Here is a 24,900-nt window from a genome sequence, read left to right as displayed (position 1 = left end):
CTTCTGTCAAACATCTGGTCATCAATTTAATATTACACTTAGATCCAAAACTCTGGAATGTACGGAAGAGTAGCAGGGCCAGGCAGGAGAAAAAATATTTGAGAGGGGAAGATTTTTTTTTATTGTGCACTTTGAGAAAAAAGTCGAAATTTCGAGAAAAAAGTCGAAATGTCGAGATTAATGTTGAAATACAGTTTCAAGAATAAAGTTGAAATTTCGTGAATAAAGTCGAATTTTCGCCTTTTTTCAACATTTCAACTTTGAAGGACAATCTTGAGAAAAAAGTCGAAATGTTGAGAAAAAAGTCAAAATGTCGAGAAAAAAGTCGAAATTTTGAGAAAAAAGTCCTTACATCTAGTTTTACAAGTGTATTTGTGATGACAGGGAAGAACATGAAATACATTAGGGCAGCACGGTGGCTTAGTGGTTAGCACTGTTGCCTCACAGCAAGAAGGTCCCCGGTCGACTCCCAGGCCCGACAGGTCTTTTCTGTGTGGAGTTTGCATGTTCTCCCCGTGCTTGCGTGGGATTCCTCTGGGTACTCCGGTTTCCTCCCACAGTCCAAAAACATGCATGCATGCTAGGTTAATTGATCATTCTAAATTGCCCATAGGTGTGAGTGTGAGTGTGTCTGGTTGTTTGTGGGGACTGCGGGTGGAAACTAGCATTACTGCTAAACCCGGTGTATTCTTACTGCTTAATGTAGTGTGCATTAATATGCATTGTCCCGTCTAAAGAAACTTTGAAATACATTTATAGTGGGTGTGTGAAGGATCAATAATCAGTATTATTATTGGCCCCCTAGGGCCCCATGGAGGCTTGTTCCCTGATCTGAACACATCACAAACCTTTAGACTGATAATAAAACCAGCCCAACGTGCTGCATCAGCACCAACATCTCTCCCCCGTCCAACCGGTGTTTCATTCGCTTAACGATGGAACATTATTGACATTATTGTGCGGTTTGGTGCCGCGGGGGGTTTGTACGGTGGCCGAGACCCGCCATTGCTGAAAATAAAAGTAACGCTGCAAACAGAAACAAACGCTGCTACAAATAAAATAAACGCTTTGCAAATAAAATAAACGCTGCAAACAAAAAGAAACGCCTCTGCAAATAAAATAAAAAAACGACGCAAATAAAAAAGCCACAACGGAAGTGACTATTTTTGCCGACGCACCGGTGTTGCACACTAAAAATGACACGTAGCGACATTGAACACTAAACTTTTCACGTATTTTCTTGTTCGTTGTTCTTCTTATTCATCGCTTTTCTTATTTCTTCCTCTTCACTTACGTCCTCTTCGTTTTCTTCTCCTCTCACAGAAAAACACCGGTGCATCGGCAAAAATAGTCCCCGGTAATTCACTTCCGTTGTGGCTTTTTTATTTTCGTCGTTTTTTTTAAATTTGCAACGGCGTTTCTTTTTATTTGCAGCGTTTCTTTAATTTTCCGCAATGGCGGGTCTCGGTCCCCGTAGGTTTGGGCCCCGTTTTAACTTTTTAAATTGTACCATGTTTAAACATGTAAAGCACTATATGCTACACATAATGTATGAAAAAAGCTTTATAAAAATAGTTTGATTGATTGATTGATTGATTGTGATGTAACCTTTTTGCCATGGGATGCAGCTTCACTGGAAAATACCGATGAGAGTTTTACCTACTTAAAGAAATAAATATAAAACACAGCCAAAAGCACCGCCATCGTTGGACATCGCTGCTACATCACAGATTACATTATCTACATTTCTATTTTCAAAGCGCTATAAAGAACAAAAGCATAAATAATCAAACCCCCGTGTAACTCTGTTGTTACATCCTCCAGTAAAAGCAGTATTAGTTTTGCTTGCGGTGGGTAAAACGTTCCTGTGGAACCTCAGAGTTTCTGCTCAGCAGTCGTTTGCTGGCAGCCTCTTACCTTAATCCCAGATTAAGCTTTGAAGCAAGGTTACTCAGCGATTAATCTTTGGAGCCATATATTATTTAGTATGTATCTATCGGTATTTAACTGACTTTCAGTTTTCCAGCTGCAGGAAAATGAGAGGTTTATGTTGGAAAGAATCCTGCACAGCATCGAGCCTCATTGCTGCTAATCGTAGGGTCTTGTGACTCGTCTTGAATTTTCCTAGAAAGGCTTCAGGTTTCTGAACGCTCTTGATGGCTGTAACCTCGAGGTCTCATACCCCTTTTCCACCAAACGGGTTCCAGTGCTGGTTCTGGTTCACAACTAGTTCAACTTGGGAACCAGCTGGAACCGGTTTGTTTTTCCACAGCTCGGGTGCTAAGGGGAGCCACGTCAGTTACGTCTCTGCAAACGTCAGTTACGTCTCTGCTAACGTCAGTTACGTCCCTGCTAACGTCAGTTACGTCTCTGCAAACGTCAGTTACTGCTAACGTCAGTTACTGCTAACGTCAGTTACGTCTCTGCAAACGTCAGTTACTTCTGTGTAAACGTCAGTTACGTCTCTGCTAACGTCAGTTACGTCTCTGCTAACGTCAGTTACGTCTCTGCAAACGTCAGAATACGTCTCTGCTAACGTCAGTTACGTCTCTGCAAACGTCAGTTACGTCTCTGCTAACGTCAGTTACGTCTCTGCTAACGTCAGTTACGTCTCTGCTAACGTCAGTTACGTCTCTGCAAACGTCAGTTACGTCTCTGCTAACGTCAGTTACGTCTCTGCTAACGTCAGTTACGTCTCTGCTAACGTCAGTTACGTCTCTGCTAACGTCAGTTACGTCTCTGCTAACGTCAGTTACGTCTCTGCTAACGTCAGTTACGTCTCTGCTAACGTCAGTTACGTCTCTGCTAACGTCAGTTACGTCTCTGGAAACGTCAGTTACGTCTCTGCAAACGTCAGTTACGTTTGCAGAGACGTAACTGACCAAGGCAACCAACAACCAAACCAAGGCCTGAATGCAAGTTGCGGTTCGGGCCACATTTACAGATGATTTATTCATATTCTCCCCCATAAAAATGCATAGGTTTTGTTGCCATTTTGTTGCCATGGTAAACAACAGCCTAATGAAACTTCAGTATGTTGTAGTCCACATCATCCCGAGTCTTTTAACGTTGGATCGATGTCTCTGAGATATTTAATTTGGGTTGGTCATTGTTGTAATGATGTCTGTACGATAAACTGTTGCCTAGCAACAAGCGTCCAAAATAAAATTGAATTTTTTTTTTAAATTGAAAGTTAAATGTCGCAAAAACCGTAACAATTAGCATGATGAGGTTGTACGGTCCTTTAGTGACAATCGGGCCGAGTGCTTGTAAATTTGAACGATGTCTCTACGATAAAGTTCGGCCGAGCAATAAGCGTCCGAATTTTCGCCTTTTTTTTTTGCTTTTTGGCATCTAGCGTTGCCACGGTAACACTTTTGACTGAGAAAAATAATGAACCATCGAGGCATGATGGAGACGCATCTAACGATGTATGCCATGCATGGGTGCACGTTGCAGTTCGGGCCGTATTAACGGACGAAAAAAGTGTGCGGAATAAGAAGAAGAAGAAAAGGGAAACCGTTTCTGTATACTAATATATCGCCTTAATTTTTCAGGTTATTTCGGGCGTGTTTTATTTTTGGGGGATTTTTCTTTTCCACATCAGAGCGGGGTCATGCTGTACACCCGCTGGTGCGCAAGGGGACTTTTGCGACTTTAGCTTGTTAGCAAAATGCTAGCAACATTGCCTATTGGGCCATTCTGGACGATTGCAATATGGTCATGCCATTACTTGGCATGCCCATAATTAAGCTACAACTGAAACATTGGGGGGTCCACCCTGAAATCATGATCAGGTAACGGGGGTCCTTTTTTTTCTTGCTTCCATATCACCGATCTCTGCAGAAGCGTCTCTGGTGTCTGATTATTCCAGAGACGTACAAGCGTCTGAGGCCTTGACCCTGCAGGGACGTTTGAACATCATGATACACCAGATCAGAACATGCAGAGAGGATTGGAAGTGACTGCTGCTCAGGGCATCTTTATCAAATTGTGTGTTCTTGTTTTATCTGCCTTGCATTCATAAACCCCGGCACAAGTAAATAAGATTAGCTTCGTGTGATCGCCAGCTGCTTTCAGAGAGGATTTCTACTTTACAGGACCACAAAAGAATCCTTCCATCATTAGCATCTAATGGCTGTTGCTCTAAGAGATACGTTAAAGGTGAAAGGTCTTTCTTCATGGACCACACACACACACACACACACACACACAGACACACACACACAGACACACACACAAACACACACACACAGACACACACACACACACAGACACACACACAAACACACACACACACACACACACACACTAGACTTGTAGTTGTTGCGACTGGTCTTTGTCTTGTCTCGGGTCTCTGGTTTCTCGGACTCGGACAATTGAGACGCCGTTGCACACCAAGGTGGTGTTTCAACCTGATCTCACAAAAATCCGTGAAATGCCCACGACCTCTCACCACTATTTTCCGTGGTATATACACGGAAAATGGTATAATTCCGTGTGAGCACCACGGATTTTGTACCATGCAAAGTCAATGGGATCCGTGGTCGTGATATATACACGGATTATGACATTATTATTATGTTATTCTTTGTTATAGTGGCTAAATTATGAGTTTTTGTCGCGCAAGGTACTGTTTGTTACTGTTAGTTTGTAAAAGCACGTTTTTAACGCTGTTTTAGCAGTGTTTTAATGAGGTTTTAATCGGAGCACCACAGATATAGTACTATGCAAAGTCAATGGGATCCGTCACCCGATTTGACTGCTGTCAAACCATTGAATGAAGGACAAAACGATCACAATCATCCCATAGATATGGGCCAGTAGGGCCCTACTCTACCTACTAGTAGGCGCAGGAGGCTGTTATCGCCCCTTTCTATGGCTAACCCCATGTTATTAATGCTTGCTATGGAGCTACCTCATTATCGCCCCTTTCTATGGCTAACCCCATGTTACTAATGCTCAGTAGGCACAGGAGGTTTGTTATGTATTGTTATAGGTTTGCCTATGAGGCCTATTTCGTGTCTATTTTGCACAATTCACTAACACTTTGAGCTAGGAGGCTGAAATTCTATACTCTGTATCAGGAGGTGACTCTCATCCACTGTGCCGAGTTTCAGATCTGTGTGACCTTCGGAAGTGTCAAAGGTCACCGCATGTGTTGCTTTTCGGGCCTACGAAGCCTATTTAATGTCTTTTTTTGCATAGTTCACTAACGCTTTGAGTTAAGAGGCTGAAATTCTAGGCTCTGTATCAGGAGGTGACTCTCATCCACTCTGCCGAGTTTCAGATCTGTGTGACTTTCGGAAGTGTCAAAGTTCACCGTGTGTGGGGCCTTTTCTGGCCTTTTTTGTGTGTTTTTTGATTAATTCACTAACGCTTTGAGCTGGGAGGCTGATTTTTGACTATGTTGCAATGCAGAAGGCCCTTTGCTAGGATCTTTTGGTCCCGTGGCTGTATGACTTCCACAGAGCTAGTTGGCGTTGCAGAGGGTTCACAGAGTTGAGACTTGGCAAGCCCAATCTAGGCCCCATATGGAGGCCACAGGACAAGTTTTACTTGGTTTGGTCAAATGTTGTGGCAACGGCGTCCGTTCGAATGTTAGAAAAGGTGAAGTTTCAAAGCCCCACCCATCGAAAAGTACAGGTCCGATCTGCACCAAACTAACGTCTGTCTGTTCAGGGGATGCCCCCAAACAACATATAACAAGTTAATCTTGGAAGTAACTGGAAGTTACTCGTGTCATTTGTTGATGTTTTTTTCCAGGATTCTGATTGGCTAGCATGACTTTATCTTCTCGTTACACTGCCCCATGTAGGTTTGGCTGCTCATAGCACCTTAACAGCGTATTTATGCGGGTTCCTGGAAATTATGGTATTTTTCAAAACGTAGAGGGGGAAATATCCGTTTTTGTAAATACCCGGCTATGTGGAAACGTGGCCTGAAACTCCAGTTTAATCCTCCTCCCTAGACTTTTGTCAGCATCTTGATTTCTATGTAAATGTAACCACGCTGAGTTGTTTAACAGAGAGTTTATTTAGCTCTGCCTCCCGTTTGTTGTTGTTGGGAGTGGGAACATTTACACTCTGCTATCAGGGGGCTCTGCTCTGCTCGGCTGCAGCTGCACCAACCGAGCATCTCATGTCAAACAACTCCCAGCTTTGAGCATATTTACCCACCATGCACTTCGGGGGCTGAAACTAACTGTTGAGCAAAAGGTTTAAAGATCAATTTCTGCAAAAATGGCGAAGTGAACTCTATAGGACGAACATCATGTGATATTTATGTAGAGTTTAAGCTAGAACATTACTTATTGTGTCAAAATCAAAGGTATAGATGGGCCATTTGTAATTTTAGGATGAATAACAGCAGCATCCCAAAAGTCACTGGAAGGTATAAAGGTTATTATTATTAGGGCCCGAGCACTTACAGTGCGAAGGCCCTAATGTATCTGTAGGAATTTTCCTTCTTTTTTATTTTTCCGACGAAATGAGGGCCTTTTTTCCCCCTAAACTTGCCCCAAAAGTCACCAAATTTTGCACCAAGCCAGGCCTGGTGAAAAATGTGATATTTAATGGTTTGCATTAATGGGCGTGGCCTAACGGCTCAACAGCGCCCCCTAGAAAACTTTGTGCCTCAAGCCCCACAATACGGTTTGACGTACATGCAGGAAAATCGCTACAAACCTGTATCATGTCACAACTTAAAGAAAAGTCTCTTGGCGCCATGGCCGAAACCGAACAGGAAGTTGGCCATTTTGAATTAATCGTGTCATTTTGGCGCAATTTATGCCATTTCTTCGGCAATTAATACGGCCCGAACCGTAACGTGCACCCAGGTGTGTTATACATCAAAATGTGCGTCTCCATCCTGCGACGCTCATTACTTTTCTCTTTCAAAAACATTACCGTGGCGACGATAGACGCCAAAAAGCGTGCCCCCCTTCTTCTGATTGGTCCATATTTGATAGTTCCTACTTTCTGCCATAACTTTTGAATGGTTTGATACAGAGAGTTGTGGGTGGTTTCATCCACTAAATGTCCAGTTCTGAAGAATCTACATCGTCATACAAGCTTCCACTGCAGCCTGAACGTGCACAAGGGTGGAGGAACGTTCATCGCTGCTTGCAGCTTTAATTTAACTTGATATCAAACACGAGTCACAGATCCAGCAGCACATCTATCATCTCCTCCAGGTTCTACATCTTTAGTGTTGTTGTCTTTTTCCTTTAGATACACAATCAAATACGTGACAGCAGCTTCTCCAACCTCCTACTTCTGCTCCAGGTGATGATTGTAGTGGAAAAGAAACCAGGCCGAGTTGAGATGAGTAGAGCCGAGTAGGTGCTGGTGGAAAAGTACCATTAGAGACCAGGGGCCTGATGTACAAAGCGTGCGGTGCACAAAAAATGTGCATTCGCCACTTTCAACGCTCACGGTCGGATGTATAAAGAATGACGTGAACGTAGAAAGCTGCGGTCCTTCACTCACACATTAAGGCTGTTACACACACTTTTCTGAGGTTCTGTCCGTTGGCGACACTCACTGGTGATGCAGTGAAGTGCAGAATATGAGGAAACGTAACGTCAGCAATAAGTTCACGACCACGTGAAGGACACGACAGTCCCCAATCACCAAATAAGTGACACACGGGTGGAAATGCACCAATTACACAATTAACCACATGGTCTGAACAAATAAAGGTCGGCGCAGGACAACGTAACCTGTGCAAATCACAAAGGCAGTACTGCTCGTGGTAGACGACTGCAATAGTGGCAGAATCAGGAGGGAGCGCGTCTTCAGGGACCACACTGATTTACTGGCCCATGATGATGACTGGCTGTTCAGCCGTTTCAGATTTCCAAGAGCCATCCTCTTGTGCTGAGTTGGGTCCGAGTCTGGAGAGGGGCACAAGGAGGAGCCACGCACTACCTGTCCCCCTGCAAGTGCTGACCACGCTTGGTTTCCTGGCTACCGGGTCCTACCAGTGCGAGTTGGCAGACCGGTCAGGAATAAGCCAGTCTGCACTGAGCCGGGTAATGCCAGCTGTATGGGACGGGATCATCCGCATGTTCGGCAGGTACATCAGATTCCCGTGTGGTGCAGCTGACCTTGCAAATATTAAAACGCAATTTGCAGCGATTGCCGGTTTCCCTAATGTAATCGGTGTGATTGACTGCACACACATTGCAATAAAGGCGCCATCGGTGGATGAATTTGTCAATCGCAAAACCTTTCATTCCATCAACGTGCAGATCATATGTGACGCACAGATGCGCTTCACAAATGTTGTGGCAAGGTGGCCTGGCTCGACCCACGACTCCTTCATCCTCACCAACAGCCTGATGGGGATGAGGCTCCAAGCTGGCAGGGTGCGGAATGGATGGCTCCTTGGTAAGTGATCGCTTACAATGTCGACAATAAAGCCACTTCACAGTTCATTAGTGTCCATTGACAACCCGTCAGGTGACAGCGGCTATCCACTGAAGGGGTGGTTGTTGACCCCCCTCACCAACCCCCAGACTGCCCGAGAACTCGCTTACAACCACGCTCATACCATCACTAGAGCTGTTGTAGAGCGAGCGATCCAGCAGCTGAAATGTCGGTGGCGCTGTCTGGACAGGAGCGGGGGGATGCTGCTGTACCGCCCCGACAAGGTGGACCGCATCATTCTTGCTTGTGCCACCTTGCACAATCTGCCGCACCGCCATGGCGTCCCACTGGCTGAGGTGGAGGAGCCAGCAGACGAGCCAGAGCCAGCACCCCCCCTTGTGCAACCCCATGCAGCTGCCATTCGGGCCCGACAACGTGTCATTGACACACTATAGATGGGAAACTCAGTCAAGGTAGTCAAGGTTCATTTTTTACATCTGAATTGTTTGTTACGTGTAGATTCCACGCTTGGTTTCACATTGAAATTCACGCACTCTTAGTACATAAGGCCCCAGGTCTGGTTGCTGTTTGTGTCTCTGCCTGTTCCCGCTTCTGTTTGTTTGTTTTCTCTCTTGTAGATTCCAAAGGCTCGTGTGCCCGTTGTGTGTTTTCCTGCAGCCACCCCTCAACACCCCCCCCATCCCTCTTACATATATGTAAAAACAAAACAAAAAAGCAAAAAACAACGTAACCATTGATATATATATATATATATATATATATATATATATATATATATATATATATATATATATATAAATATGCAGACAAGAGAGAGGAAAAAAAGGAAGCCACGATCAGGAACAGTTTTTAATCACGATCCTCGTGTTTCTGTACAAGATCCCACACAGTCCACTGGTTTTTACATAAATATTCATGGATGATTAAATGTTACTTTATCGTCCCCGAGTTTTTCTCGGACCGGGGTGGACGTTTCTGTCCACGACCACCCTGAGCGCGAGTCAGTAGAAATAACACGTCCGTGAGGTGAAGCACATGAAGCAGGACTTCCTGTCCACACGTGGCCGTCACGCCACCTCCCAGCGCTGAAATATAAATGGAAAAGCATCGATTCATCGCTGCGTTTCCCAGTCCAGGTCCATATTTCCTCCGGGTCTCACGGACCTGGGGGGGGGGTAGTTTACTGCAGAATAACGGAGGAACATATGGTCTTAGGCCCCGTTTCCACGTAGCAAAAACCGTGGTGTTTTCATGCGTTTGGGCCGTTCGTTTACACGAAAACGAAGATCAAAATCACCAAAAACCATCATTTCTGAAAACTCCGGCCAAAGTGGAGATTTTTAAAAAGTCCGTCTTCACGTTTGCTTGTAAACGGAGAACAACGGACATTTAGGCTTCAGAACGTCACATTATGAGACAGAAACGTCACCAGCGTCATGAGTGACACCTGTGGTTACAATTTGTTTGTAACCGTCAATATTTTCTTGTATTTTACCTGTTTTATATTCTAAAGTCACACTTAAAAGTAACTCCACTTCTCTGTCACTCCAAACCAAAGACTCTCATTCCATTTTGGAAGTAACTGGAAGTTACACTGCAAAAACTCAAAATCTTACCAGGAATATTTGTCTTATTTCTAGTTAAAATGTCTCATTTTTAGTCAAAAAATCTCATTACACTTAAAACAAGAGTCATTACCAGAAAAATAACTTTAACTTTAACAATTTTCACCTGTTTCAAGTAAATGTTCACTTGAAATAAGTAGAAAAATCTGCCAGTGGGACAAGATTTATCTTCTTATTACAAGCAAAAAAAATCTTGTTCCACTTGCAGATTTTTCTACTTATTTTAAGTGAAAATCTACTTGAAACAGGTGAAAATTTTTGTTTTTTCCAGTGATTTTTCCATTTAACTAGAAATAAGACAAATATTCTTATTAAGATTTTGAGTTTTTGCAGTGTACTCGTGTCATTTGTTGTTTTTTTTCCAGGATTCTGATTGGCTAGCATGACTTTATCTTCTCGTTACACTGCCCCCTGTAGGTTTGGCTGCTCATAGCACCTTAACAGATATTTATGCAGGTTCCTGGAAATGATGGTATTTTTCAAAACGTAGAGGGGAAAATATCCCTTTTTTGAGAAATTTTGAGAAAAAAGATGAAATATTGAGAAAAAAGATGAAATATTGAGAAAAGAGTTGAAATTTTGAGAAAAGAGTTGAAATTTTGAGAAAAAAGTCAACATTTTGAGAAAAAAAGTGAGAAAAAAGTTGAAATTTTGAGAAAAAAAGTCAAAATTTTGAGAAAAAAGTCGAGAAAAAAGTCAAAATTTTGAGAAAGTCTAAATGTTGATGCAGCTATTTATGCAGGTTCGTGTAAATTATGGTATTTTTCAAAACGTAGAGGGGGAAATATCCGTTTTTGTAAATACCCGGCTACGTGGAAACCTGGACTGGTTGTTGTTTCTGTTTCTGTTTATTAGTTTTCTCTCTTGCAGATTCCAAAGGCTTGGCCTTATTCTTGATCTGGGTCAGTGGTGGTTCTGGGGGGGCCACTGCCCCCCCACCCCCCTCGTGACGCGTAAAGTCGGAGTAAAAATCCTGGTCCGGGTCTCACTTGAACCCGTCCCAGCCGGTGGCCGGCTCCGAGCCGGTGGAGGCCCGTTTGGTCCGCGTGGCCCTCCGGGCCCGGAGCGACACCAGGTTGAGCAGCCGCTCCAGCTCGTCGCCCCCGGAGCCGGCCCCGGCCGCGGGGGGGCCGCCGGCGCCCCCGGGCCCCCCGGGCCCCCCCTGGTCCTCCTGCAGGTCCCAGGCCCGCAGGGGCGGCAGCAGCTGGGCCGGGTGCAGGTGCAGGCCCGGCGGGCTGGACGGGTAGCCCTCGTAGGCCCGGCGGGTCGGGGGCAGCGTGTCGTACGTGGCGTCCTCGTCCTCGTCCCGGTCCCGGGCCGGCTCCGCGTCGCGGCCCGGCTCGCGGTACTCCTCGTACACGGGGCTGTCGTCGTCGCTGCTGTCGTTGCCGTGGTTGCCGTGGCGACGCTGACCTACTGTGTTGAAGTTTGGGGAAATGCCTGTAAAACATATACAGTATTCAGTCAATTTTCATTCTGCAAAAAAAGAGCCATAAGAATAAAATCAGTAGAAAATGATAATGAGATTCAAATCCTTTATTCCTTCAGTTACAATTGTTGAAATTTCATAAATTAGTAGACTATAGTATTCTGCAAATTATGTTTAAAGCTCATAAAAATACTTTACTACGAGGGAGTATTAGGGCCAAACTAAGACAAAAGAAAATGTGGAAATTGCGAGAATAAAGTCGTAATTTCTGAGAATAAAGTCGTAAAATTATGAGAATAAAGTCGTAAAATTATGAGAATAAAGTCGTAAAATTACGAGAATAAAGTCGTAATTTATGAGAATAAAGTCGTAAAATTATGAGAAGTCGTAATTTATGAGAATAAAGTCGTAAAATTATGAGAATAAAGTCGTAAAATTATGAGAATAAAGTCGTAAAAATTACGAGAATAAAGTCGTAATATAATAATAATAATAATAATAATAATACTCTAACAGGAAGAGTGTGTTAAAATGTTGAATATTGAGCATCTTGTGAAGTTATATTTATATATTTATAATATATTTAATATTACGACTTTATATTTATATTTATTTAAGTTTGATTGACATCCCCATAGCCGGCGGCTATTTGATTTTTTTTTTTTTTTTTTTTTTTTTTTTTTTTTTAAATGTACTTAGTTGTTGCTTTTTTAATTTTTCAATTTACGTTCTTTGTAATTTGACTTCTTGGAAAAAAAGGGGCAGAGTAAATAAGATTCTTCTTCTTCCTGCCCCCTTTCATTCACGCTTAGGAACGATTGTGCACTGCAAAAACAGAAAATCTTACCAGGAATATTTGTAATATTTCTAGTTAAAATGTCTCATCTTTAGTTAAAAATCTGCCAGTGGAACAAGATTTATCTTCTCATTACAGGCAAAAAAATCTTGTTCCACTGGCAGATTTTTCTACTTATTTCAAGTGAAAATTTTTGTTTTTTTCCAGTGATTTTTCCATTTAACTAGAAATAAGACAAATATTCTTGTTAAGATTTTGAGTTTTTGCAGTGTACTCGTGTCATTTTTTTGTTTTTTCCAGGATTCTGATTGGCTAGCATGACTTTATCTTCTTTTTACACTGCCCCCTGTAGGTTTGGCTGCTCCTGGAAATGATGGTATTTTTCAAAACGTAGAGGCGAAAATATCAGTTTTTGAGAAATTTTGAGAAAAAAGATGAAATGTCGAGAAAAAAGTCAAAATTTTGAGAAAAGAGTCGAAATTTTGACAAAGAAGTAGAGAAAAAAAGTCGAAATTTTGAGAAAAAAGTCAAAATTCTGAGAAAAGAGTCGAAATTTTGACAAAGAAGTAGAGAAAAAAAGTCGAAATTTTGAGAAAAAAGTCGAAATTTTGAGAAAAAAGTCGAAATTTTGACAAAGAAGTAGAGAAAAAAAGTCGAAATTTTGAGAAAAAAGTCAAAATTTTGAGAAAAAAGTCAAAATTTTGAGAAAAAAGTCGAGAAAAGTCACAATTTTGAGAAAAAAGTCGAAATTTTGAGAAAAAAGTCAAAATTTTGAGAAAAAAGTCGAGAAAAAAGTCAAAATTTGGAGAAAAAAGTCAAAATTTTGAGAAAAGTCGAAATTTTCGAGAAAAAAGTCGAAATTTTGAGTGAAAATCTACTTGAAACAGCTGAACATTGTTGTTTTTTCCAGATTTTCCAGTGATGAGTCTTGTTTTAAGTGTAATGAGATTTTTTTTTTGACTAAAGATGAGACATTTTAACTAGAAATAAGACAAATATTCTTGTTAAGATTTTGAGTTTTTGTGTTGAGTTGTCTGTTGTATTATTTTGAATGAAATAAAGAATAAAAATAAAATTAATTAAAAAAAAATTAATTAAAAATAAAAATGCTGACGGTCTCGCTGGTCCGGCCTCCTCTCCCACTGGAAGGTGCTTCTCCGGCTCCCCGGGTCTCGCTCGTGGCCCTCACCGCCGTGGCCGCCGTGGCCGGCGTGGCCACCGTGGCCCAGCATCCGGTAGTCCAGCTGCAGGGAGCGCGTGCTGCCGCCCCGCCGGATGTCGTTTTGGGCATCGCTGAGGTCGTACCGGGACCCCGGAGGCTCCGGGGACAACCAGCTGGAGCTCTGGCAGGACGTCTCCCACCGGTACGCTGCACAGGAAAACAACGGTCCATATTTGTTATTTACAATCTGCATTGAGGCTTCTCGCTTCGGGAATCCCGGGCTGTGATTGGACGCTGCCTCGGCGTCGCCGCTGCTCATTTGCATAAAGTTGAGATTTTTTTCAACTTGAAATTGACGCTCTGGAGCCTCCGATCCTCTCGCAGCAGCTCTCATAGACAATCAGTACGTTTACATGCAGAAAAGAAATGGGATTTCTGATCGTATCAGATAAACATCCAGAACCCAATCACTTGTCTGAGTTTACCTGCTGTTCAGAGAATCGGATAAATGTCCAGAGCATGGCTGACTCCATGACGCTATGTGGCGCTGTAACCATGGTAACCATTGTAACCATTTCAACAAAGAGCCACTTCCGGTTGTTTGGCGCCAACGTTATGCCTTCCGTATATTTTTCCACTTTATTTCTATCTGCTCCGGTGTCCTGATGAAGCTTCTGCCATCTCTATTGCGATATTCATGTTGGTGTTTAAACAACTATTTAACACGCGCCGTCTTGTGAGGTTAATTCAACCTTTGAACTTGTTTTGTCATTATGAAACCGTCACATGCTTGGCTAACAGAAGTCACGGCAGCCACTTCCTGATCTACTCAGGTTTTGGACTGTCCTGGTGACAGCTGACCACTGTAATGTCAGGACTCAATCACACGTTATCACTTCCACCCCACTGTCTAATTGTTTACCGTTGACTGTCCTTATATCGTAATTTCCTGTCAAAGTTTCTTAATAAAAGCATCTTCTTGGGGGAGGAACTTGGGGAAGCTCAGGAGTTCTCAATGAGGGCCACACGTTGCTCTGCACTCCTGTTGCTCTTCCCCTCCTGCAGGAGTGCGCTAAAAACCCATTCCAAGGTAGTCTCTGTGTCTTTCCTCGTTATGAATTATGTAATGTTGATTTGGACCCAACAGTCTCCTTTCACTTCCGGGTAAATGCCCCCCAGAGGAAATTCTCCAGCATGCGCAGACTGCAATATCCGATGTCTCCGTATACATGGCGTTAACATTCTGACTGTGAACGAATTATCCAGGTGTTGCTATCCAATTATTAAATGTCCCAAAAAGGTCCGAAGTAGATCGGATTGAGGTGTTTACATGCAGTTTAAAAGTCCGAACGATGTCTTATACGATCAGAAATCCGATTGAACTGCTGCATGTAAACGTACTGATTGAATGGCAGCCGGACGTCTATGACTGCTGCGCTTTCAGTGTGAATCCAGGGTGATGGGATCACCGGGGGAAATGGTGCCACGTCAACAAACGTCTACGTTAATCCTGAAACGAGACGCGACTCATCATCACCCTCGGAGAGTAAAACCATAAACGCCATAAACGCCATAAACGCCACGGGCCAGAACCCAAACAAACTCCTCGTTCAGAGGAAAGATCAACATTTCCAACATTAATGGACTAAACGTGTTTGTGTTTCAACCCTCTTCTTTTCATCCTGCCATCCGGGTTATTTCTATCTATCTCCCTGCAGGCCACTCAGACGCTCTTCCGCATGTTTTTATCGTGTTTTTATTGTGTTTTTATCGTGTTTTTATTGTGTTTTTATCGTGTAATCCTCCTGTTTCTCATCGTTTATTCTCCACAAATAGAATCAGCAGAAATAAAAACACAAAACGTTACGTTGATTTCATCAAACTCAGAACCAACTCACGACTTCCTCCGAACTACGACATGCAGGTTGATCATTCACGGCCAGTTTGAGGAGAAAATCCCTGTGTTGATGGAGTGAGCGGAGCAGGGGGGTTGGTTCTTCTACCTGGGGGGGGTTAGTGCTTCTACCTGGGGGGGGGTTGGTTCTTCTACCTGGGGGGGGTAGGTGCTTCTACCTGGGGGGGGTAGGTGCCATGCTGGACAGGATTTGATTCTGCTTGAGATATCTTTACGACGGGGGTCACGGTGGGTTCACGGTGGGATCACAGAGGTCACTGGGGTCACGGTGGGATCACGGGGGTCACGGTGGGATCGCAGGAGGGTCACAGGGGTCGCAGGGGGTCACGGTGGAGTAGGGGGGTCACGGGGTGAGATGAATGAATGGTCTTACAGTCCAACGTGAACTCTTTGATGACACGGATCTGTTCCGTCCTCTGCAGGCGGCGGCTCGCTGTGGGGGGGGGGGGGGGGGGGGGGGGGGGGACGCAGGACAACGTTAAAACTAGGGAATTATGGGAGAAGAGGAGGGACGGGCTCTTCTGCACCTCCCAGAAATGTACACACAACCACACACACAACACATGTACACACAACCACACACAACCACTGATGAGGCATTGTGACAACGTGGCTGACCTGAAGCTCCGGCTTCCTACCCCTTGCAAGGGCCACACCTTGGAACTAGCTTCAACAAAGACTTGAACCACGAGAACACCCTACCCTACTTCAATTCCTCTTATGAACACTGCACCTGTCACAAACCCCCACAAACTAGACAATTATACTGTGATAAACTTAACCATTCACCTAGGAACATCAAAATGTGTGCCAAAACATTACATACCTTAAAGAACAGTTAGGATTTGCTTTGCTTGGGTTTGGATTCCTAACTGTTATTTGGCTTCCGATCACATGTCTAAGGTTCACTTGCAAAATATGTATCACTCAAACTACCACTAAAACTATGTACTCCACTGTAACTAAAAAAAAAAAAAATTGTGAATTGATGAGGCATTGTGACACCGTGGCTGACGGGAAACTCCAGCTTCCAACCCCCTGCAGGGGCCACACCTTGGAACTGGTTCAACAAAGACTTGAACCACGGGAATGCCATATGACGAAGTTCCTGACTGACTGATATGTTAATACCAACTCCATATGATGAAGTTCCTGACTGACTGATACATTAATACCAACTCATTTGGCCACAGACTTGAACCACAAGAACACCCTATGGGGTAATTTATAACTTAGTGACAGTCATGGCAAATGCCCGATAACGGCATTTGGCCACAGATCACATCTGACTGTAAATTGTTTTTGTCTCTCACTTGGCTTGTTTATTCCTGCCTTTTGTACTTTGAACTTACTGTATAAAAGTCAGGATTCCAACCACTCTGGGTCGGCACACCAACCCAGACACGCTCTACGTAGGTCTGCTCACCGCCGGCTTACCGAATAAAACTCTCTACACCACAGTGACTTCTGAACTGGATTTATATTATTCCTCAACACCACACACACACACACACACACACACACACACACCACGTGTACGCACTAATGTTGTTGGACTCACTTCTAAATACAAAATACATTTGTTTGTAAAAGTCAAATTTCATTTTCCTTGATAATAAAATCAATCACTATAAACTCACTGGTCATGTTATTAGGTACTATGAGTGTGTGTGTGTGTGTGTGTGTGTGTGTGTACTTGAGTCCTTTTCTGCTTTTAAACTCATCAAAAACAGTGCATGAATGTGGAAAAGTGGGATTTTAACTCCCATCTTGATCCACAAATAGATGGCAGTAATGAGCAAGGCAGAAGGGTCCAATCTTTGCTACTTGTCTCGTTTCTGGATCAGGAACGAGTTGAAAACTGCTGCGTGGGGGAAAGTAGCGTCGCTCCGTGGATCAGAGCGAGGACTCCCGCAGAGTTGAGAGGAAGTTCAGTAGCTGAATAACTAACCAGCCCAACGAACGCTGCATCAGCTGGAGGAACCGGGAGGAGACGGGGGTCGGACCAGCAACCTCTTTTTATCTGCAATGGCTGAACGATCAGCGGGGAACGGGATCATGCGGCAACCGGGCACACACCAGGATCGGTATTGTCCATATTATCTTAAATGTGAAGACAGTTCCAGTGTGGAGACTTTTTATTTACACAGAAAGATCATTTTTTGTTTAAAATAGTTATTCTTCTCATTTTATTTATGAATGTATCTGTTGCAAATAGGGATGGGCGGTATCACGATAATTTCTGGCATTTATCCCGATAACGATAAAAAAAATACCAATACAAAAAGTGACATCAACGGGAATTTATCTTTCTTTCTTTCTTTCTTTCTTTCTTTCTTTCTTTCTTTCTTTCTTTCTTTCTTTCTTTCTTTCTTTCTTTCTTTCTTTCTTTCTTTCTTTCTTTCTTTCTTTCTTTCTTTCTTTCTTTCTTTCTGGCTCATTTCTTTCTTTCTTGCTCATTTCTTTCTTTCAGGCTCATTTCTTTCTTTCTTTCTTTCTTTCTTTCTTTCTTTCTTTCTTTCTTTCTTTCTCTTTCTTTCTCATTTCCTCAATTTAGAGTTTTTACCGTGAGATGACAAATTCTTACCGTGGGGAATTTTTTTGGCGGTTTATCGTGAACGGTAAAATATCACCCATTCCTAGTTGCAAATAATAAAATACTGCCTTCTTCATTGCATTTTTAGCCTAGTTATTTTTGTGGTAGAAGTATCGTACAACACATACTCAACTTGAAATATTTACCCTCTCTTAACGTGTTCAAACATGTTAAAATCAGTTTTCACAGAACAATGCCATTGTTTTTAATCAAGTGTCATTATTTGTCATGAATTCTTTTTAGCTTTCTGATCCTTGTATGTTTTATGTTTGTTTGTTTCTTGTTTTGATATGTTTTTATGTTTTTGTAAAGTTACTTGTCCTTGTATGTGAAACTGAATTTATTTCTCTGCTGCCATCTAGACCAGGACTCCCTGGCAGAAGAGATATTGTATCTCAATGGGACTTTCCTGGATAAATAAAGGACAGAGGTGTCTTCAGTATTCACATTCATTACACAGGTAGAAGTATAAATACTAGAGTTTAAAAATACTCCTGTAGAAGTTGAAGTATCAACTCAAGTTTTTTACTCAAGTAAAAGTATAAAAGTACTGGTTTCAAAACTACTTAAAGTATAAAAGTAAAAGTAATGTAAGGGGGAAAAAAGCCATTAAGGACAAAAGCCATTGAAAATGAATGTATCTTAGTATAATGCAAATATATTAAAGAAGCATATATGTGTACTATTGAGCATTAACATGTGTTAATATAAATATATTAAAGAAGCATATATGTGTACTATTGAGCATTAACATGTGTTAATATAAATATATTAAAGAAGCATATATGTGTACTATTGAGCATTAACATGTGTTTCAGAGAGCAGCAGATATGATGACTAGTTGCCTATAAGTATTGTAATGGTGCAAAAAGTCAAACTTCATGTTCATGTTATCATTTATCCTAACCTTTATTGGAATGTACATCCAAGTTTAGTTGCAGGAATCTGATGTAAGAACAAAACTGGACAAGAACATCTGTGCCACAACCAAGAGATAATGTATCTCAATGGGACTTTCCTGGATAAATAAAGGATAAATAAAATAAAAAAACAACCAAATTCACCCTATCCGGATGGAGCAATTTAACTGGATAGTTTTTATTAAAGGCTGAAATGAAATAGAGTAACAAGGCTGTTTTTAAAATGTAAGGAGTAAAAAGTACAGATAATTGTGTGAAAATGTAAGGAGTAAAAGTAAAAAGTCGTCTGAAAAATAATTACTCCAGTGAAGTATAGATAACCAAAATTTCTACTTAGGTAAGGTAACAAAGTATTTGTACTTTGTTACTTGACACCTCTGATAAAGGATAAATAAATAAATGTAAAAAAAAATGGTATCGGTACTCGGTATCGGCGAGTACACAAATAAAATACTCGTACTCGGTGTGAAAAAAATGGTATGGGGGCCTCTTTATTCCTAACCCCCCCTCAAACCCAGACCTGCCCAGACTGGAGCTGAGGCCTCGTTTCGTGGGAAAGGAAAAGCATTTGAAGCCGTTTCTTCTCCCCAGCCGTCGTGTGCAGATGTGAGGCTCGGCTCAAAGTTCCCACAATCCTCTGAGACCATCAAGGCCCCGGCCAAAGCTTCGCTGCCGCTACGAAATTAACTGGGAACCTTATAGAATATTTTTAACCTCAGGTTTTTATTTAACTTCATTTAATCTTTTCCTTTTAGTAACCGAGCACCGGAGTCCGGACGGCTGCTCAACTTCCTGCTGCTAAACCTCAGGAAAATCTCAAGATACAAGACGCACAAGCCTTTTCCTGCATCATCAGTAAAATCAACATGAAATAAAGTAAAAATAAAGATTTTGTGGCAAAGATTTGCTCACATCACATATTCTAACAGTGTTAGAGGGAAAATATATACTCGTGTACACTGCAAATACTCAAAATCTTAACAAGAATATTTGTCTTATTAGGGCCCGAGCACAGTGCGAAGGCCCTAATGTATGTGCAGGAATTCTTCTTCTTCTTCTTCTTATTGTTCTGACAAAAGGAAGGCCTTTTTTTCCCCTAAACGTGGCCCAAAAGTCACCAAATTTTGCACCAATCCAGGCCTGGTGATAAATGTGATATTTAATGGTTTGCATTAATGGGCGTGGCCTAACGGCTCAACAGCGCCCCCTAGAAAACTTTGTGCCTCAAGCCCCACAATACGGTTTGACGTACATGCACGAAAATCGCTACACACCTGTATCATGTCACAACTTAAAGAAAAGTCTCTTGGAGCCATGGCCCAAACCCAACAGGAAGTCGGCCATTTTGAATTAATCGTGTAATTTTGACTCAATTTATGCCATTTCTTCGGCAATTAATACGGCCCGAACCGTAACGTGCATGTCATGCTGAGTGCCAGGCTGTGTCTAATTGTTTGTTTATTATGTTATTGTGTTAAACATTTTATTTGCATGCATGTTTTTGTTGCTTTGTTTAGTTATTGTACTTTGAAATGTAACTTTTTCTGTGTTTTTGAGTTGGCATGCAATTACCTGTTTTTTGAGTTGATTAGACACAGCTGAACACTATTAAGGCAGGAACCGGAGTCTGACTGACAGCTGCAGTGGCCAATGAACCACTGCAGGCTGGCCCCCCCAGACCAATGGTGGACCAGGGGAGGGTTCCATTCCCTCTAGATATTAAAGGGAGATCCATTCGAGCTGGAGAGTGGAGGAACGAGAGTGGATGGACTGTGGTGGCTGGACGGAGAATGGGCAGAGCTGAGGAGGATGGACTGATGTACAGAGGCCCATGGGGGCCCAGGTGGTTGGGGAGCCCCCGGCGGACTCGGACCGGGGATCCCTGTTGGCGTGGGCCTGACTGCCGATGCTTCCAGAGGGGGCGCTAGAGGACAGTGAGCCCGGAACGGAATGACTGAGACTGTCCATCTTTTAACCTTTTAACCCTTTTAACCTTTTATGGATTGGCCATTTTAAGAACAGTTCTCCCATTTTTAGTGACATTTTCCCCACCCCTGATTTTATAACCGTCTTTGCGCAATAAATGTTTGTTGCTGTACCCCTGCTTTGTTTGTGGGTTACTAAGCGCTGCTCACCCTCGAAGAACGAACTTATTAAGAACCACCCCTTTGACATGCACCCAGGTGTGTTATTCATCAAAATGTGCGTCTCCATCCTGCGACGACGCGCATTGCTGTTCTCAGTCAAAAGTGTTACCGTGGCGACGCTAGACGCCAAAAAGCGCGCCCCCCCTTCATCTGATTGGTCGATATCTGATAGTTCCTACTTTCTGCCATAACTTTTGAATGGTTTGATATACAGAGTCGTGGGTGTTTCATCCACTAAATGTCCAGTTCTGAAGAATCTACATCAAGTCATACAAGCTTCCACTGCAGCCTGAACGTGCACAAGGGTGGAGGAACGTTCATCACTGCTTGCAGCTTTAATTATTATTATTAGTGCCACGGCTGCGCCACGTGGCACTCCTCCTCCATTGAGCTTCGCAATGGAGGAGGAGTGCCTCGTGCGCAGCACGAGGCACTCTTACTATTGCTCAGGCTTATTTATTCCATATTCTTCCGTATAAACTTCGGCGCGTAACTAGTCCCACAGTTTTGAGAAAACACGAAAAGTAAAAACGTAGAAACGTGCGCCTTAATCGGGAATCGATGGGTATGACTTTTATTAGCGATTGGCGTGCACGTTTTTGCGCAACGTGCACAAACGTGCGCTTTTTGCCCCATCCGGAACGCATTGCGTGAACTTTGGGGCCTCACCACTCGCACACCGTTACTCGAAAAATTATGAACCGATTTAGAAAGTTGTAGGCCCTGAATTTAACTACAGTCCTGTGGATTTTCAGAACGATGGCACAAATAGTTTTTGCACGAAGTGCAAAAACATTTCCAAATTTCCAAACTAATGGGGACCATGTATTTGTATGGGGCAGCATTTCACACTGTGTGTGGGATGAGGTTAAAAAAAAAAAAATCACCTTTTTTCCGAGTCACGTATCTTTCTCATACTTGCACGTAGAAACGTCATTCAAACTTCAAAACGGAGGAAAACTTCTCTTCTCTCTCCAAACCCCGGACAGTTTTTTCCTAAAATGTACACTTTTCAAGATATGAGCGCTCAAGCGAGGACTGGAAATCACTTTTTTGTCAAATCTTCAGTGCGGTTCTAATTCATTAGAGTGGAGAGACTTTCGAAAAATGATCATAATTTTTATTTGTAACTCGAGCTCACGGGCAAACCGTAAAAGCTAGAAAGATAATTTTTGGTCAGAATGTAGACATGGATGTTGAGATTCATAAAATGTGACTTTGACAGGCGTGGTGTGCACACAATTTTAACGGGGGGCCCAACAGACACGCCAAATCCTGTCTCGCTCTCCATTGAGTCCCATGTTAAATGAAGTTTTCTTCAAAAAAATCTCATTTTTGTTTTCGAATTGCCGTTACTAACACATTTTAAGGAATATCTGAATGAAAATAAGATTGACAGAATGTTCTGGGTTCTCCGTCTCTCACGATGTTTTCATTTTTCTGCTAAGAGCTACGGTTTGACCGCAAAGTGGAGTGATTTGAGGTTTGTCACAACCGAAAATCTAGCTGTCATTCCCGCTCCCTCTGTATCAGGTTCTTGTTGCCCCTAACAACCAGAGCACAGCTGTGCTGATTAGACTGACCCAGACCTGGTCACATGACACAGTCATTACAGACTTCATGTAATATAACCTGGATAATGGAGAAATCTGAACCCTGACCTTTTGACCTTACATGATCCCCAGTCCTGCTGGGAACAGGTTCATTGGATATATATGTATATTATTATTATTATACATATAAATATTTACATTTGTATATTATATATACAAATTAGCCCCGCCCCTTCTTCTGATTGGCCGATACGTTATAGTCCAATATCTTTTGAATGGTTTGACATACAGAGACATGGGTGGTGTCAAATGACTAAGTATCGAGTCCCTGGCCCTCATTGGTGCAAATTAGCCCCGCCCCTTCTTCTGATTGGCCGATACGTTAAAGTCCAATATCTTTTGAATGGTTTGACATACAGAGACATGGGTGGTGTCAAATGACTAAGTATGGAGTCCCTGACCCTCATTGGTGCAAATTAGCCACGCCCCTTCTTCTGATTGGCTGATACGTTAAAGTCCAATATCTTTTGAATGGTTTGACATACAGAGACATGGGTGGTGTCAAATGACTAAGTATCGAGTCCCTGACCCTCATTGGTGCAAATTAGCCACGCCCCTTCTTCTGATTGGCTGATACGTTAAAGTCCAATATCTTTTGAATGGTTTGACATACAGAGACATGGGTGGTGTCAAATGACTAAGTATGGAGTCCCTGACCCTCATTGGTGCAAATTAGCCCCGCCCCTTCTTCTGATTGGCTGATACGTTAAAGTCCAATATCTTTTGAATGGTTTGACATACAGAGACATGGGTGGTGTCAAATGACTAAGTATCGAGTCCCTGACCTTCATGGGTGCATCCCGCGATCATCCGGCAGTAGTCCGTGGCACTTCAAAATTTCCCGGGAATTTTGGTCTAGTTATTATTATTATTAGGGCCCGTTCATCGCTGCTGCAGCTTTAATCTCTATTTTTGTTTTCTCACTCCCCAAGTTTGTTTCATATCCTATCAGCCTATTAATCTGCTGAACAATTCACTTCTATATTTTGGACATAGACGTGTAATATAAGTGACATGCATATGTTCTGTTTTTTTCATCTCTGCGAGACAATAACTGTAAAAAACCAATAAAATATATTTACAAAAAGTAATTAAATAAATTCACCTGGAGACTGGAAATGCACATTTACAGTCAAAATCTGAACTACACGGCCAATAAAAAACCCAAAAATGGCACCAGCACAGCTGTGAGGAAGCTCTGCATCAGCTGTGATGAAGCTATTTATAGAAAATGATTCAGGAAATACAAAAAGGTTGGAATTAGGATCACAACTCTGGGAAATCAAAGGGGTTGGCTGTTGGGCTTCGGCGGCTTCGGCGGCGCGTCGTTAACTCACCGGGGCTCTTCCAGCGGCGCTCTTTGTCCATGTTTGACACTTCAAAGGGAGAGGAAAAGAGAAAGCCAAAGTCAGGAGGGTTTGAGACAAACGCTGCAGGAGCCGAAGGGGAAACGTTGGGAAGGAGACGCGTGCGTCAGAATCCGGCAGAATGAGACGTTTTATTGTGAGTCAGAGACGAGGACTCAGTCCGCCGGGTTTCTTTACAGAATAACGTGGGAACAGAGACACACGTGTTGGGAATCAGGCTCATTCCTACCTTCACTTTCAATGTCGTCGACGGCGTCGTTGACCAGCCGGATGACCGTCACGATGGAGGCTGCAGAGGAGGAGAAACAGTTAAAGGTTAAAGGAGACCTAGTATGAAAACCAGGTTTTCTCTTGCTTTAACATTTATAAAGTGTTTTTTTCTTGCTTTAACATTTATAAAGTGGTCTCCGTTCAGCCTGCCGACTCAGAGAAGGAGGAAACAACCAGATTCTGCAGAGTCTGTACAGCCGCCCGGATGATCGTCCAGTGTCATGTGGATCTACGAGCCAATAAGATTCTGATCCCCAAAGATACGGAACAACGATGCGTGAAACCACTAACTAACTGAAATGTCGAGAAAAAAGTCAAAATGTCAAAATGAATGTTGAAGTACAATTTCGAAACAAAAGTCAAAATGTCGAGAAAAAAGTCGAAATGTCGAGAAAAAAGTCAAAATTTCAAGAAAAAAGTCAAAATTTCAAGAAAAAAGTCAAAATGTCAAGAAACAAAGTCGAAATTTTGAGAAAAAAGTCGAAATGTTGAGAAAAAAAGTCAAAATTTCGAGAAAAAAGTTGAAATGTCGAGAAAAAAGTCAAAATGCAGAGAAAAAAAGTCAAAATGTCAAGAAAAAAAGTTTAAATGTCAAGAAAAAAGTTGAAATGTCAAGAAAAAAGTCAAAATGCAGAGAAAAAAAGTCAAAATGTCCAGAAAAAAAGTT

At 42.4% G+C, this 24,900-nt stretch overlaps 2 protein-coding genes across 2 annotated transcripts in view; one reads left to right on the top strand and one right to left on the bottom strand.

Annotated features, from left to right (window-relative positions):
- Positions 1-7,828: 7,828 nt before the first annotated feature.
- On the top strand, positions 7,829-8,827 carry LOC133459399 (putative nuclease HARBI1). Its single transcript, XM_061739292.1, has 2 exons — positions 7,829-8,393; positions 8,466-8,827. Exons 1-2 carry the CDS (start codon positions 7,829-7,831, stop codon positions 8,825-8,827), a joined length of 927 nt encoding a protein of 308 aa, XP_061595276.1.
- A 2,023-nt stretch (positions 8,828-10,850) lies between these two features.
- Positions 10,851-24,900, bottom strand: part of LOC133459398 (protocadherin Fat 3-like) — a 299,910-nt gene continuing 285,860 nt past the window's right edge. The window contains exons 53-57 of the mRNA XM_061739291.1: positions 24,193-24,252; positions 23,934-23,972; positions 15,694-15,753; positions 13,358-13,612; positions 10,851-11,458 (exon numbers count right to left, since the gene is read on the bottom strand). Of these exons, the coding sequence (XP_061595275.1) occupies positions 11,004-11,458; positions 13,358-13,612; positions 15,694-15,753; positions 23,934-23,972; positions 24,193-24,252 (869 nt within the window). The 3' untranslated portion in view covers positions 10,851-11,003. The remainder of the gene's footprint in view (positions 11,459-13,357; positions 13,613-15,693; positions 15,754-23,933; positions 23,973-24,192; positions 24,253-24,900) is intronic.

Source organism: Cololabis saira, chromosome 14, assembly GCF_033807715.1.
Source record: "Cololabis saira isolate AMF1-May2022 chromosome 14, fColSai1.1, whole genome shotgun sequence".
Taxonomy (NCBI): domain Eukaryota; kingdom Metazoa; phylum Chordata; class Actinopteri; order Beloniformes; family Belonidae; genus Cololabis; species Cololabis saira.
The sequence above is the reverse complement of the archived record's forward strand: the minus strand, read 5'-3'. Positions and strand labels throughout refer to the sequence as shown.

Bases quoted from the DNA above. Each gene is read 5' to 3' on its own strand.
- LOC133459399 (XM_061739292.1), top strand. From the start codon at position 7,829: ATGATGACTGGCTGTTCAGCCGTTTCAGATTTCCAAGAGCCATCCTCT. The intron at 8,394-8,465 runs GTAAGTGATCGC...ACAACCCGTCAG, and splicing joins GCGGAATGGATGGCTCCTTG to GTGACAGCGGCTATCCACTG.